We start from the raw sequence: 12,759 nt of genomic DNA on the forward strand, positions 1-12,759 counted from the left end.
CATTTAACATCCCCCTTCCTGCTCTTACCTTCTCAGCATCCTGTTCAAACAGCCTCAGCTGAAAGCACTGGTCCAGCTTCAGTTTCCTCACGTGCCACATCTGATGCAGATGCTGCCGCGTTGAGTGCAGCCGGTCCAACATGGCGGACACCTTGGGTAAGAGGCTCTGCAGGTCCGCATTGCCTGACCCCGAGTTCTTTTTGGGAAAGCTGTCGCTGCTCTGAATCCTCTGGAGCAGCTTCTGTCCCTCTAAATCCAAGTCCTCTATGGGGGCCTTAATGACCTTCTTCTTCAGCTGCGAGTGTTCCTCGATCATGTTCCGAGCCCCCTCCAAATCCTGAGGCAACTCCTTCTTAGCAAGGATGTCCTGGAGCTCCTCCAGCCGAGAGAGCATGTGGCTGGCATTGCTAATGTAATCTTCAAACGCAACTCTGATTTCAATCCATTCTTCATGGTTGTACTCCAAGCAGCCATCAAACTCGGGAGTTAGCTGAGAAGGATCAACTACTTTGGTAAGGCCTTCTAAAGAGACCATATTTGTCTTGAGGGGGGAAAAAGTACATGTGAGAAGATGAACCAACTTTATATAGCCTTATCACAATGCAATCTGCAACACTTACAGATTTTCAAACTTAAAGCAAGTAACCTATTTATAGAAAACATAACGTACCTTGTTCTGGCCCCATAAAAATAAATGTAAATGAAAGAAGCATTGCCAGTATAGTCAGTGAAAGATACATTCATGAGAGCAACACATACGCATGTGTGTTAGGTGGAATACCTAAAGTTATAGAATCATATGTATTTCATGAGAGCCAGAGAAGTTAGACTTCTTTCCAAGAATGTGGAAACTGACCCACTATCTTAGGCATATTAACCTGGAAATGTGTATAAGTGCAAGTACAGAACAGACGATTCAGAAATTTCACTTCCTCAGTGCAGCTTTCCTTATCCACACCACTGCACCATCTCACTCCCAACAAAAAACTCTGCGGAGGCTTCCTACCATCTGCAACGAGCTCATGTCCTGTGAGGGGCTTCACAACCCTTGTAAGCAGCACCTCCCTCTAAGGACACTTATTTGGGGGCAGCTTATTAGGTGACTGATCAAAGCTGCTCCAACCAGCCCGCCCTCCTCACTCATCTTGCCCTAAGCTCCACCTCCCATCAAGTAACCAATGAGAGGATATGAACGACTTTTTGTCTTCTCTTAAAATTTTGTCACATTTTTTATTTATTTATATCACATGTACAAAACAACATAATGATTAGACATTTAGACCCCTCACAAAGTGATAACCCCAACAAGTCTACTACCCATCTGACACCTACTACCCATCGACACCGTACATAGCTATTATAATAACACTGACTACATTCCCGAGGCTGTACTTTATATCCCGTGACTATTTTTTTTATTGTAACTGACATTCAATATTATTTTATATTAGTTTCAAGTGTACAGTGCAGTGGTTAGGCATTTATATAATATATGAAGTGATTCCCCGATAAGTCTAGTTCCATCTGACACTGACTTTTTTAAATGTAGAAAATATACAAGGCTTAGCAAGAAAGCTAGCAGAGCTCTTTTCAGAAAGCTAAAGAAAGAGGAAATGTTTCAATCATTGCAATAACCTGCCACGATTCTGAGCAGTACAAGTACTGCACATAATCTGTACTGTATTCCAATCTAACAGTGACAAAGTTTCAGTCAACTACAACCCAAACAGGACATCTTAACCTCACCCCACCTGTCAGATGGGCTGCGAGATTAATGTAAGTATTATGCCTCATGGAAAACATGAGGGGCGGAGCGATTAAATGCAAGACAAAGGTAAAGGAAGAGGATTTGTGGCGTAGAACCAAAAGATAAAATGGAGCAAGGCTGGTATAGCTCCACCCTTGTCACCTCCAGCCTTAGAGAAACCAAGAGCTGCATCTCTGCTGTTTGGCAAAGGAAGTTGCGAAGGTCAGCAGAGCTAGAAAGAGGGACTGCTTCCAAGCCAGCACTTCTGCTGCAATGTGACTGTGGCTCCATTACGATCTCCTTCGCCTGGACTTTTAATCACGTCCATGGAGGGAATAGAAAAACTGGTGTAGGTTCTTAAAGACCCAGCAGGAGAGACGGACATTAGCCAAAATTTGCATGCATTATGTTACCAAAGCACTGTTTCTGCTTAGCACAGGTATGATTAAACACAACCCACTTTAAATTCTGCACCAAGAAAATAATAATACCCAATAAATTGTCCTCCAAAGTCACTTCTAACTGTATATGAAGTTTAAGGCTTCCCGGTTTCCTCTTTCACCTAAATCTCTTGACTATAGTTTCAAATTCAAATTAAAACTAAATTCAGAGTCCAGATTGAAAAATCAGTACCATGGAAAGAAATTTAAAAATGCAAGAAATACACACATCGAAACACTTTGAAAAATGTAACATGTGACATAAAGCCTAAGTACCGGGTGACGTGTTTAATACTATTATTGCTGTTGAGGGGAATCAACGTTTTGCCACCCCAAAATGTCTTTTGGGATATTTATTTTTTGTGTGTGTGTGGGGGGGGGGGCAGGATATTTACTTTAGAAACAAAAGAAACTTTCACCCTTTACCTGCCTCAAGGACCTCAGGCAGGAAAACCTGCTGAAAGGAAGAGAGCATCAGCTTGGCATCCCACACAAGCAAACTGGCAGACCGGGAGAAATTTGGCAAAGCCGGTTTGTTGGGCTCCCGTCGGTACCCCACCATTTCTGGGTGGCCCAGCAAGAATTTGTTAACCCCAGGTTTGCTCTTGCTCATCTACCTGTAAATAACCTGCTTTCCCTTTGAAATCCCAGACCCCTGCCTCCTCGTCCTTTGTTCTAGGCAGCATCTACCCCTCGACGACCCACGGCGTCTTCAGCTCTCATACGTGTGTGCCACCCCTGCGTGTACATCCGTAATAAATTCTGGACATTTTCTCATGCTACTTTGATTATTACCCCAGCCAGAAAACTTCGGTGAGAGGAAAATTATTTTTGTCCCGCCCACCACAGTGTACCTTAAAAAGACATGAATGAATACTTTCACTAAAACCTAATGTTTGAGAAAGTTGATAGAAGAAGCAATCTATTCAACCAAAGTCACAATTAATTATTAGAAAATACTGAAATCTTATTACAGAATATGGCATGGGTCCAGATTCAGACTGGCCAGAACACTGTCTTCCCATAACCCTCTCGTTACACCAAGCGCATCTAAGCCTAGTCAGAACCTTGGCAGCTTAAAGAGGAAAAAGGGGCAAGTTAGCAGGCAGGTTTGTTCTGCACTGTCTGAAAGGCAGTGACCTTGGGACTGATGAACTCAGGATTCTGCAGAGTTTTTAAAGGAGTATCTCTCCCTTTTCATAAATGAGAGACCTGATAGATGAAATACGTGGCAGGCCTTTCTCTGCATTATCAAAGGATGAAAACCCCCATTTTTTCCTCAGGAAATCTGAAGGTGGTATTTCTCCCTAATGTGCCCTTATTTCCATGGCTGAGGCAGTGACAGTGAATCGGAAGTCATGTGAAGCCACCTGTGCTGAATGGTAAAGAGGTGGATTCAGAGGGAACAGGCTCCTTCTCAGGTACTCACGGACCTTAGACCTACCTCAGCAGCCCCACCACCCAAGACCAAGAGAAATGAAACCTAAGCCAACTCGGGTAAAACAATCCACAAGGATAATGCGATAAACAAACCTAATTTTGTTATTTTAAGCAATAACTAATTTTACATGTGTACATAAGATACACGGTTCCTGTTTATTACGTAATTTTAAAAAATCTACTCTCAGCATAAAATGATGAGAGAAAAGTCAGCTTTTAATAAACCACACCTACTTCGGTGTAGTTGGTCTGGCTACACATGGGAGTTACCTCAAATTCAAATTTAGAACTGCCAAAATTCGTCCTCTGTTTCTGCCAAAAGTTGTCTGGCTTGATTATCAGTGCAACGTGAATGCAGCAGGGGAAGGACTCTTGCAATATCTTCAGCAGAGGTTTAATGGAGTCCCACTTGGACCCACGCATGTCCACAATCACCGTGAAGCCACGCTTGCAGACTTCTTCACTAGAGAAAAAGAAAACACACGTTCAGACCATGCAACTCTTGCCACTTTTTCTGGTCAGAGTCCCGTTGGGCGACGATGACTCTTCTTGCTTCTTCCCATGCTCTGTGGAACTACCTGTGTGTGGGGCTCCCGTGTGTGGAGCTCCCATGTGTGGGGCTCCCGTGTGTGGGGTTCTTGTGTGGGGGGCTCCCTGTGTGGGGCTCCCGTGTGTGGGGGACTCCCTGACTGTGGGACTCCCTGTGTGTAGGGCTCCCTATCCATGGGGCTCCCTGTTTGTGGGGCTCCCTGTGTAGGGGGGCTCCCTGTGTGTGGGGCTCCCTGTGTGGGGGGCTCCCTGTGGGGGGGGCTCCCTGTGTGGGGGGGGCTCCCTGTGTGTGGGGCTCCCTGTGTGGGGGGCTCCTGCGTGTGGGGGCTCCCTGTGTGTGGGGCTCCCTGTGTGGGGGGCTCCCTGTGTGGGGGGGGCTCCCTGTGTGTGGGGCTCCCTGTGTGGGGGGCTCCTGCGGGTGGGGGCTCCCTGTGTGTGGGGCTCCCTGTGTGGGGGGCTCCCTGTGGGGGGGGCTCCCTGTGGGGGGGGCCTCTCGGTGTGTGGGGCTCCGTTCTGTCAGGTACTGTCAGGTGGGAACGGAGGGGAGGGGCACCTCTCTCCACCCAGTGCCTGGCTGCCTGTCAGCAGGTGGGAGGAAGTTGGAGGATACAGAAATCAGAAAGAGCTCAGGTCTCACCAGAGGAACCAAACGCTTTCTCACCCTCCCTTGTCATAACAGAACAGACTCCGACTATACAGGCATCGAAGAACAATGACGACGTGAAACAAGGTTCAACTCATAAACCTTTAAAACTTTGATTTTGTACTTCTGGTTTTCCATCCTGTCCCCTCCTTAGGGAAAAAGAGACAACCGTCCTGGGCATTTCACGCTTCTGTGTATAACTGATCACACACGCTGCCCAGCAACTGTCACCACAGGGGCCCTTGGGCCGCGCAACCTGGGACAGACCCGACGGCAGGCGCAGAGCCCGGGTGCGGTGCTCATAGACCGGAGCACAGCAGCCAGCCGGCTGCCGACCACAGGCCCTGAACCGCCTCCACCAGAGTGCTGGCGGCAACGGGGAGCTTTTTCATGTCCCCTTTGTTCCTTTAACTTGTTCCAGGACTCTGGGCGATCTCAGAGGTTCTCTAGTGTGGCCCACCAATCACAGGGGTCCTTGGCACCCTCTGGCAGAGTCTGGGGAGTAAGTCTACTTTCACAGGAATACTGACACTTATTTGCAGTATTGACCCGATTGCATTGATGGTGCAAAGGCAATGGTGGGGACACCGCCAGGCCGAAGCACAGATCATGGCAGTGCCAGGTGTCATGTGGTCACCCTCTCCACATTTTTGCAGTCTGAACAAACAAACAAACAAGCTCATTTCTCTTAAGAATGACCTTGATGGAGCAATGAAAACTAATTTTATTAAATCTCAACCCCTGAGTTCTTGTTAAATACATGTAATGCGCTTCTGTACTAAAGAATAAACAAAAGTCAAAGTCCTTAAACAGGTTAAAAATCCCTAGTCTCACGTGGCTGTAATTTCAGTGTTACAAGGGAAGGCTTTGTGATGGCTGCGGAACAGCCGTGTACTTGAAGAACCACCGTAATCGTCACAGTTACGTGGACAGACCACGCAGGCTGCCGAGGTGGCACAGTCACGCGCAGTCGTATGGCCTGCAAGCTCTTTGGAAATCACACCTAAAGCCTCACGAATACCCAGTGAGAGCTTCAGGTTTTCACCCAACGTAAATGTACTGGGGTGATGGGAAAGACAGCTGACACTTTCTGCCTATGTAACCACCCTGAGAAATTAGTCGAAATTAAAACCTCAGAAAACTAATTGGTATCATTAAATGATGTTGAAAAGTCAAAAAAATTAAGTCAAAATTAAAACCAATTTCATGCTGTCTTGCATGAGCTCATTCCTCTACCCTCTCCCTTCCCCTCCCATAAACGAACACACACACACACTGTTTCTCTCTCTCTCTCTCTCTCTCTCTCTCTCTCTCTCTCTCTCTCTCTCTCTCTCTTCTTTTTCTTACCTTGATTCATACCATCGGAGTAACTGACATTCCAAGTGTCACAGACGTACAGTTCCTATACCACAAGTACCGTCAGTAAGAGGCATGCCACAAAAATATTCTAGAAAAGACCCTGAGTAGATGGCGGCTCACAGTCCTTGAACATGGTATTGAAAACCACAGAGAGAAAACGGATGGATCCAGCCACCTAGCGTATCGCACAAATGTGGGAAAGTGCTAGGAATGATCTGGTTAACTGGTTACCTGCTCCTATACGACCATGAACTTCAAGAGCTAACACCTGGCTCACACACTCCTCATACCATCATCACCTCTCCCCGTCTCAAGCAGGTTCTGGGCCACGATCCAGAGAACACCAAACGCCCTTCACAAATCCTAGAGGCAAACAGGGCTTCCAGAAACGGCTCCGCACATCTTCCAGGTCACTGAAACTAGGGTTCTAGACGTCCCTGAGCTCTCCTGGGGTTTGCGATGTTGTGACCTTCCGTTCAGTAGAAGCATCAGGCTCCAGAGGCTGTGGGGCACGACCAGCCTGGGCAGGAGGAAGCCACTGGGCAGGAGCAGTAGCTGAGGCACTACTGCAGAGCCTCCTCTGCTGCTGCTGCTGCGCCCAGACAGGAGACTGGGTCAGGTAGCGGTCAGTGTGTTTTACTGGTTTTGTTAGTTGCTGTTTGGTAGACTACACTGAAAGCATCAGTCTTCCCCATATCGATATAAATGCTCTGGCAGTCCATATTTCTCCTCACAGAGCCCTGCACGATATGGACATAAAACTACAAAGCCCCTCCACTTGAAAGGGGCTTAAAAAGAATCCCGAGTAACAAGTAACACCAGGCTTAACACCAGGCGCCAGCTGGAGAAGGACACGACCAAAAGGTATGCTGTGCTGGCACGGTTTACAGAGGATTAGCTAGTCACCTTCCTCCACAGTCAAACTGTTACCACCCAGTGACTTTCCAAGAAATAAAAACAGTGCCTGACCTGTGCTGGGAGTGCACATCCTTCCCGCCCATCCGTCCTTATCAAGTTAAAAGCCAATCATTATCACACAACGACTGACTTGCAAGCATCCCCAAGCCCAGCTCTCTTCTTGAGCAGCTAAGGAACTCTGGCAGCACGAGCGTTCCTGCTGTTCCGATACCTTAAATACACAGCTCATGAGGAAGTGTGACTTGTTACCCAGTTCTGATGGCAGTCTTATCTATGAGTCTCATTTTATCTGTGAGATGAAGGAAATTTAGATAAAACTGAGGTCCCTTCTCGATGCAAGTGTCTTGAAAAAGAGCAACACTACTTTCTTTAGTTTCTGGATAAAGCAAGTCCCTTTTTACGTGAATATTCATGAATGAATCTATTAAAAATCTCCGCAGTATTTCACTAGTGACCAAAAAGAGTCAGTGGTCTATCCATTTAGCTACTGTAAATCATTCTAAGGCAGGCAGAATGTTCTAGAATGCAATTAGATTAATTCAAGCAGTAAAGGCCTGGCGATGTACCAAGATCACTGTTATTTTCACTGCTGTGCAGGAGTCCCAATTACACCAGCAAGACATTCCACTGAGACTTGTTTCTTCTGCACGCATTTAATGGAAAGTTTCCTTGCAAATGAATTCTATGAAAATCACTCTATTACTCCAATTGTTTTAAGGAGGGGTAGGGAAGGTGACTCAAGTAAAACTACTCCTCTCTTAGGTCCCATTTCTGTTTAACTCTGAAGGCTACGTTGTAAGAGACACACAGACAATCCAGAGGCCATGGAGAAGGAAAGCAAGGTGGCTCTAGACCATGTCAAAGAAAAAGAACTGGAGGAAAGGAGAAGAATGACTGTGAAAGATGGACATCGTCGTACTCGTTCTGAGGCAGCTACCATATGTCAGGCACTGTACCTCACCTTACTCCACCTTCACCATGATGCAAAGAAGTACAGATTGTCATCACATTTTATAGATCAGGAAACCGATCAAAGTCATTAGGGAACTCGTGCCAGATCCCTGTCAGCCTGACTCTGCCGCCCACGCCTGCCCAGGTGGCACACTTTCCATATTCTGCAATGTGGAGCCCTGGGACAGTCTGGCTGAGGGACAGCCAGCAGCTACCTTCACATCACAGAAAACACGAAAGGACAGGGAACGAAATCTCAAGCCCCCTGACCCCGGACTGTTTACACAGCTCTGAGAATAGAAGGAACGCACAAATCCAAAAAACTTCACACACCATTAATTTGCTGTGACTTTTCCTGACACTACTGTTTCCTGAGTGGGCCCAGGAAGGATTCATTTTGTTGCCACTCCTCTCCACTTAGACTGTGGTGAAATCTTGCTCCACTATCATTTGGCAAAGTACATCGTTTACATGTTAATCGCACCTCTCTCACTTGATCATTAACCAAGGACAAGCAAAATGGCATTTCTTGTCACTTGGAACTGTAAATACAAAAGCAAATCTAGGCAATGAAATGAAGTGCTCAGTCTTTGGAGGGTCACTCTACATACATAAGTATTTAGGGGCGAAACGGTAGGATGCTTGGGATTTGTTATAAAATATTCCAAGGGGAAAATTAGAGAAAAACAAAAACAGACAAAAGTTGGTCACCGTTGAAGCTGGATGACAGGTACATGATGTTTGCTCTCTTCTTTGATGTATGCTCACAGTTTTGCAATGACAAAGTTTTGTGGTTTTTTTTCAGGTGGGTCATCCAGGTGATCCAAAACATGCCTGAATCAATTGTTTAATAATATCAGTGAAATGAAAAGTAATTGTGTATATTTATAATCAACGCAGATTTCAAAACCAGAAAGCAAGTTGCCAAAGTTACATACAGTAAATCAAGTATGTACATTTTTTTTAAATCACATGGATAAATACCAAATTCAACTCAGTATCATTTTGGTTGGCAAGGATTTATTTACTTGTTTTACATTGTCCTTTGTGTTTCTCTATTTCTGAGCACATCATCAGCACAGCACCTGGCACATAAGAACTCAGTAAGTGGCAGCTAGCAACTATCCTGTTATTTGTAAGTGATAGTGAGTAGTATACAGCTTCTAAAACTCTTTCCAATGCTATGATTTCAACAGTTCAGCAGTCCAAGAAAATAACAGAGTAAGAGAAAAGGGAAAACGGTTTCTGTATGTGTAAGTAGGGTGCCATCCCTTTGTCACTGATGATACAAAGTGATGGTTCTCCCATGAAGGACCGCCAAACAGAAAACCCGATTACTTCCTCCGCAGGCCAGACCACCAGTCACAAAAACTGACTTTCATCAGTCACAGTAAGGATGTTTACAAACGGGTCCAGTGGTCCTTCCTGGTTGGAATCAAGCCAAGTAGGTCAAGAGTGTCACAGACCCTGGGCTGTGGAGGACCCAATACATTTACCTCAACCTCTCAGAAGCCATTCTGCTGCTACTGACCAATCTTTTATTATTCTCTTGCGTAACGTGTTCCTTAAAAGTTACTATCTACTCTAGCCTAAATTATGACCGAGTTTTTTTGTGTGTTGTTTTTTTTTAAACGTCCTAATTTCGTCTCTTAGGAAATACCCTCCTTTAGCCTATGCCTTTCTGGAATGAAATTTTCTTTCCTCCCAGGGAAGCATCCCTCCGACCGCCAACACACAACTACCTGTAGTTCCAGGCCTCGCTGTATCCTGGATCACATACCACAGAAGTGTTCTGTTTTCCAAAACGTCATCTAAACAACCAATGGGACATATTAATATAGGGGGGAAATTTGTTTCACCGGTTGTCAGCTAGCTCCATAAGTAAAACCTCAATCAGAGCAGAAACAAAGATTCTAAATTCCTCAAGTATAGAAATAGGCCAATTCCAATGAACGTTCCTCACTTCAGGGCTCTTGGGAAAATAGCTTTGCTGATTCCTGGTGTCCTCAGCACCCACACTAAAATCCCCGACCACTGGATTGGATGGAGATTCCCGAGCTTGACGTCCTGGCATATCAGTTTATAAGGATGTTCAATGCCCCACAAACGTCATGCTACAGAACAAAAATCAACAGAACACTTGCAAGGAAGTGCAGTTCAGCATGAAGACAGAAATGCACTGTCAGAAACAGCACTCGATTTCTGGGCTTCCAGGGATCAGAATCATCAATGACAGTTCTGCTTCATTTCTACCTCACACACCTGCCCTAACAGCTCAGTCTGTGGCACCCCAACCCCACTGTCACCACACAAGGCTTTTCACTCAAAACGCGTACCTTCATGTCCCCGCACCCAGAAGTGTTGTAAACATGACAGAATGGTCACAAAAAGGAAATAAGGCGAGAGATCATGATTTCCATTTTATACTTCTTTGCCTGCTGGGAATTCAGGCTGCTGGTTAGCTGTTTTCTAGAGAGCACACTGCTGCATCTCTTAGTGACGAGCCACAAAGCATGTAGAACTTACCTCGGGATACAGGCTAGGTAGGAAATGAGTCTCCTAAGATCCTCCTGTCGTATTCTATCATGATTGCTGCGGGCGGGGAATGTTAAAATAGGACCTCCACGTTTATCTCTGCCACCTGCAAAACAAACATTTGGAATACACTTAGACAAAAACAAGAAGACAGGATGCTGCGGGTAACCGGGTGTCCAAAATCACCCCAGATCCACTCACGGCAAGGCCAGGAAAGAACGTGCAACAGGCCCGAGGCCCTGTTTCAGTGGGGACATGGCCAAGCGATTTCTCCCCCTCCCAGGACTCTGCAGAAAAAGTCCGAGCTCTGTACACCACACGGAAGCTATGACAGGAAGCCGAGCCTTTTTCTTCCAGTGTCCTTTTTTCAGTTTTATGTTCGCAGAGAAGAAGGGTTTTCATGGATACAGGCTTCCTCCGCCTTCGTCAGCCAACCAGCTCCCTACACCGCCCACTCACTCTCAGTCCCCTCGCTCCCCTGCAGTCAAAGCTCTCTCTTTGCTACCAACCAAACTAGGTGTTAAGTATTGAAACGGAAAAAGACAGAGATGTGCTTTACACTTTACGCTGGTGACGACTGGACATAACCTGCAGTTTCTCTCAAAGGCAGTACCTGACCCCAGTGGTCAAGCGTCACCAGTCTGCCACACACAGCCACACATACAGCAAAAAGAGAGACTGGCATGCAAGAACTGTAAGCCAAACGAAATTAGCTTAAGAATGACAGAAAAATCACATCACATACTAAGTACCCATCTCAGATGACAGGCCTGTGACGCGCAGAACTATTTCTCATTACACACATATACCCCTAATGAAGCCTGCTGGTATCACTGACCACTCGGTGAAACTGTCACACGTATCGTATTACTTCCATCAGGTTTTCAGAAAAGAAAACACAAAAGGGAAACGGAGACTGCCCACGTGGGTCCTCCATTGAGTTTTACAACTCTCTCTGGAAATACAGCACTAATATCTTGAAATTCAAATCATAATATGAAACTCTTAATTATTTTATCATCTTAATTACTTACCTCATTAGCAGAGGGAAAATTAAAAAGCAAGCAAACAACAACTACAGAAAACCAGATTCTTCCTTTTTAGAAAAGCCAGAAAAGTATTCAGCAGAAGATACTGGTATTTTAAAAGCACACTTTACCAACATGGTGTTTATAATTTCCCAGGATGATTAACAAACTCTCTAAACAGTAACAAAATTTAATTCTGAACATTTCAAATGATCCCCATGTACTGTTCAGTCACGCAGTCTAGAAAGTATGAAATTATTTATAAGTCCAATAATTCTGGTATGAAATGGGAACAACACAAAATCATAACTACCAATATATGCCAGGTATGGTATCGAGTGGCTGACACAAGTTCTGATTTGGTCATCACAATGCCCGTGGTTAAGCGGTTTATCATTCCAGCTGTGTAACTAAAGATACTGAAGCTCAAATAGCTTAAACAAACATGAAAGGGCTATGCCAACATGGTCACAGCTGGGTCCTTTGCCCTGATGAGAACTTAAACGATGTTTTAATCTACTGGCTTTAGTTCTTTCTAACGTAGTGAAAATGCCATAGGGACAACTAAAGAATGGATTCCTAGGCCTTCTGTATGAATGAAAGGTAATCCTAAAAATGAGAAGCAATACTGTCACAAAGGACAGAATGTCATCACCAAGTAATCATCTACAACATCCTGCAGTGTGATCCTTTCCAGGGTGACATCAGTGGCTCTAGTTTTTGGAATACCTCTTATCGCCAAGAGAAGACAGGTAACAGTTTCAATATTTTTTATTTCCCAACATCATTCATTCTTTTCCAAAATGAATCAATCTCCTGGATAAAAGATATTATACCTAGATCAACACATGTTATAAACTTGAGCTGTAAAAAATATAGCGTGCTAGTTACATTGAAACATTCACCCCACTCTTGGTAAAGAGAATCGTATCTAACATTTTTCTGGACCACCATTCTGAATTTTTCAAACACAATATATCTGACTCCGTAGGGAAACTAACTGCCAACGACCCTGTTCAATTCTCCTCACTCTGGGACCATCATATCTCCCAATGCACGCAAGGCAGGGTCCACCAGGGCTGTGACAAGCAGAATCCAAAATCTGCCCATCGAAGAGAGTCACGTGGGGAGTCAACAGGCATGCACACG

The 12,759-nt window shown here is 45.1% G+C and overlaps 1 protein-coding gene across 4 annotated transcripts in view; it reads right to left on the bottom strand.

Annotated features, from left to right (window-relative positions):
• The window catches only part of TRIO (trio Rho guanine nucleotide exchange factor), a gene marked incomplete at its 5' end in the record, with an annotated part of 321,447 nt that overhangs the window by 196,609 nt on the left and 112,079 nt on the right, over window positions 1-12,759 (bottom strand). For all 4 annotated transcript variants that reach the window (XM_081053954.1, XM_081053955.1, XM_081053957.1 and 1 more), the window contains 3 exons: window positions 29-541; window positions 3,898-4,090; window positions 10,574-10,688. In XM_081053954.1, the coding sequence (XP_080910080.1) occupies window positions 29-541; window positions 3,898-4,090; window positions 10,574-10,688 (821 nt within the window). The remainder of the gene's footprint in view (window positions 1-28; window positions 542-3,897; window positions 4,091-10,573; window positions 10,689-12,759) is intronic.

The sequence above is a fragment of the Rhinolophus hipposideros genome, assembly GCF_964194185.1.
Source record: "Rhinolophus hipposideros genome assembly, chromosome: 7".
NCBI lineage: Eukaryota > Metazoa > Chordata > Mammalia > Chiroptera > Rhinolophidae > Rhinolophus > Rhinolophus hipposideros.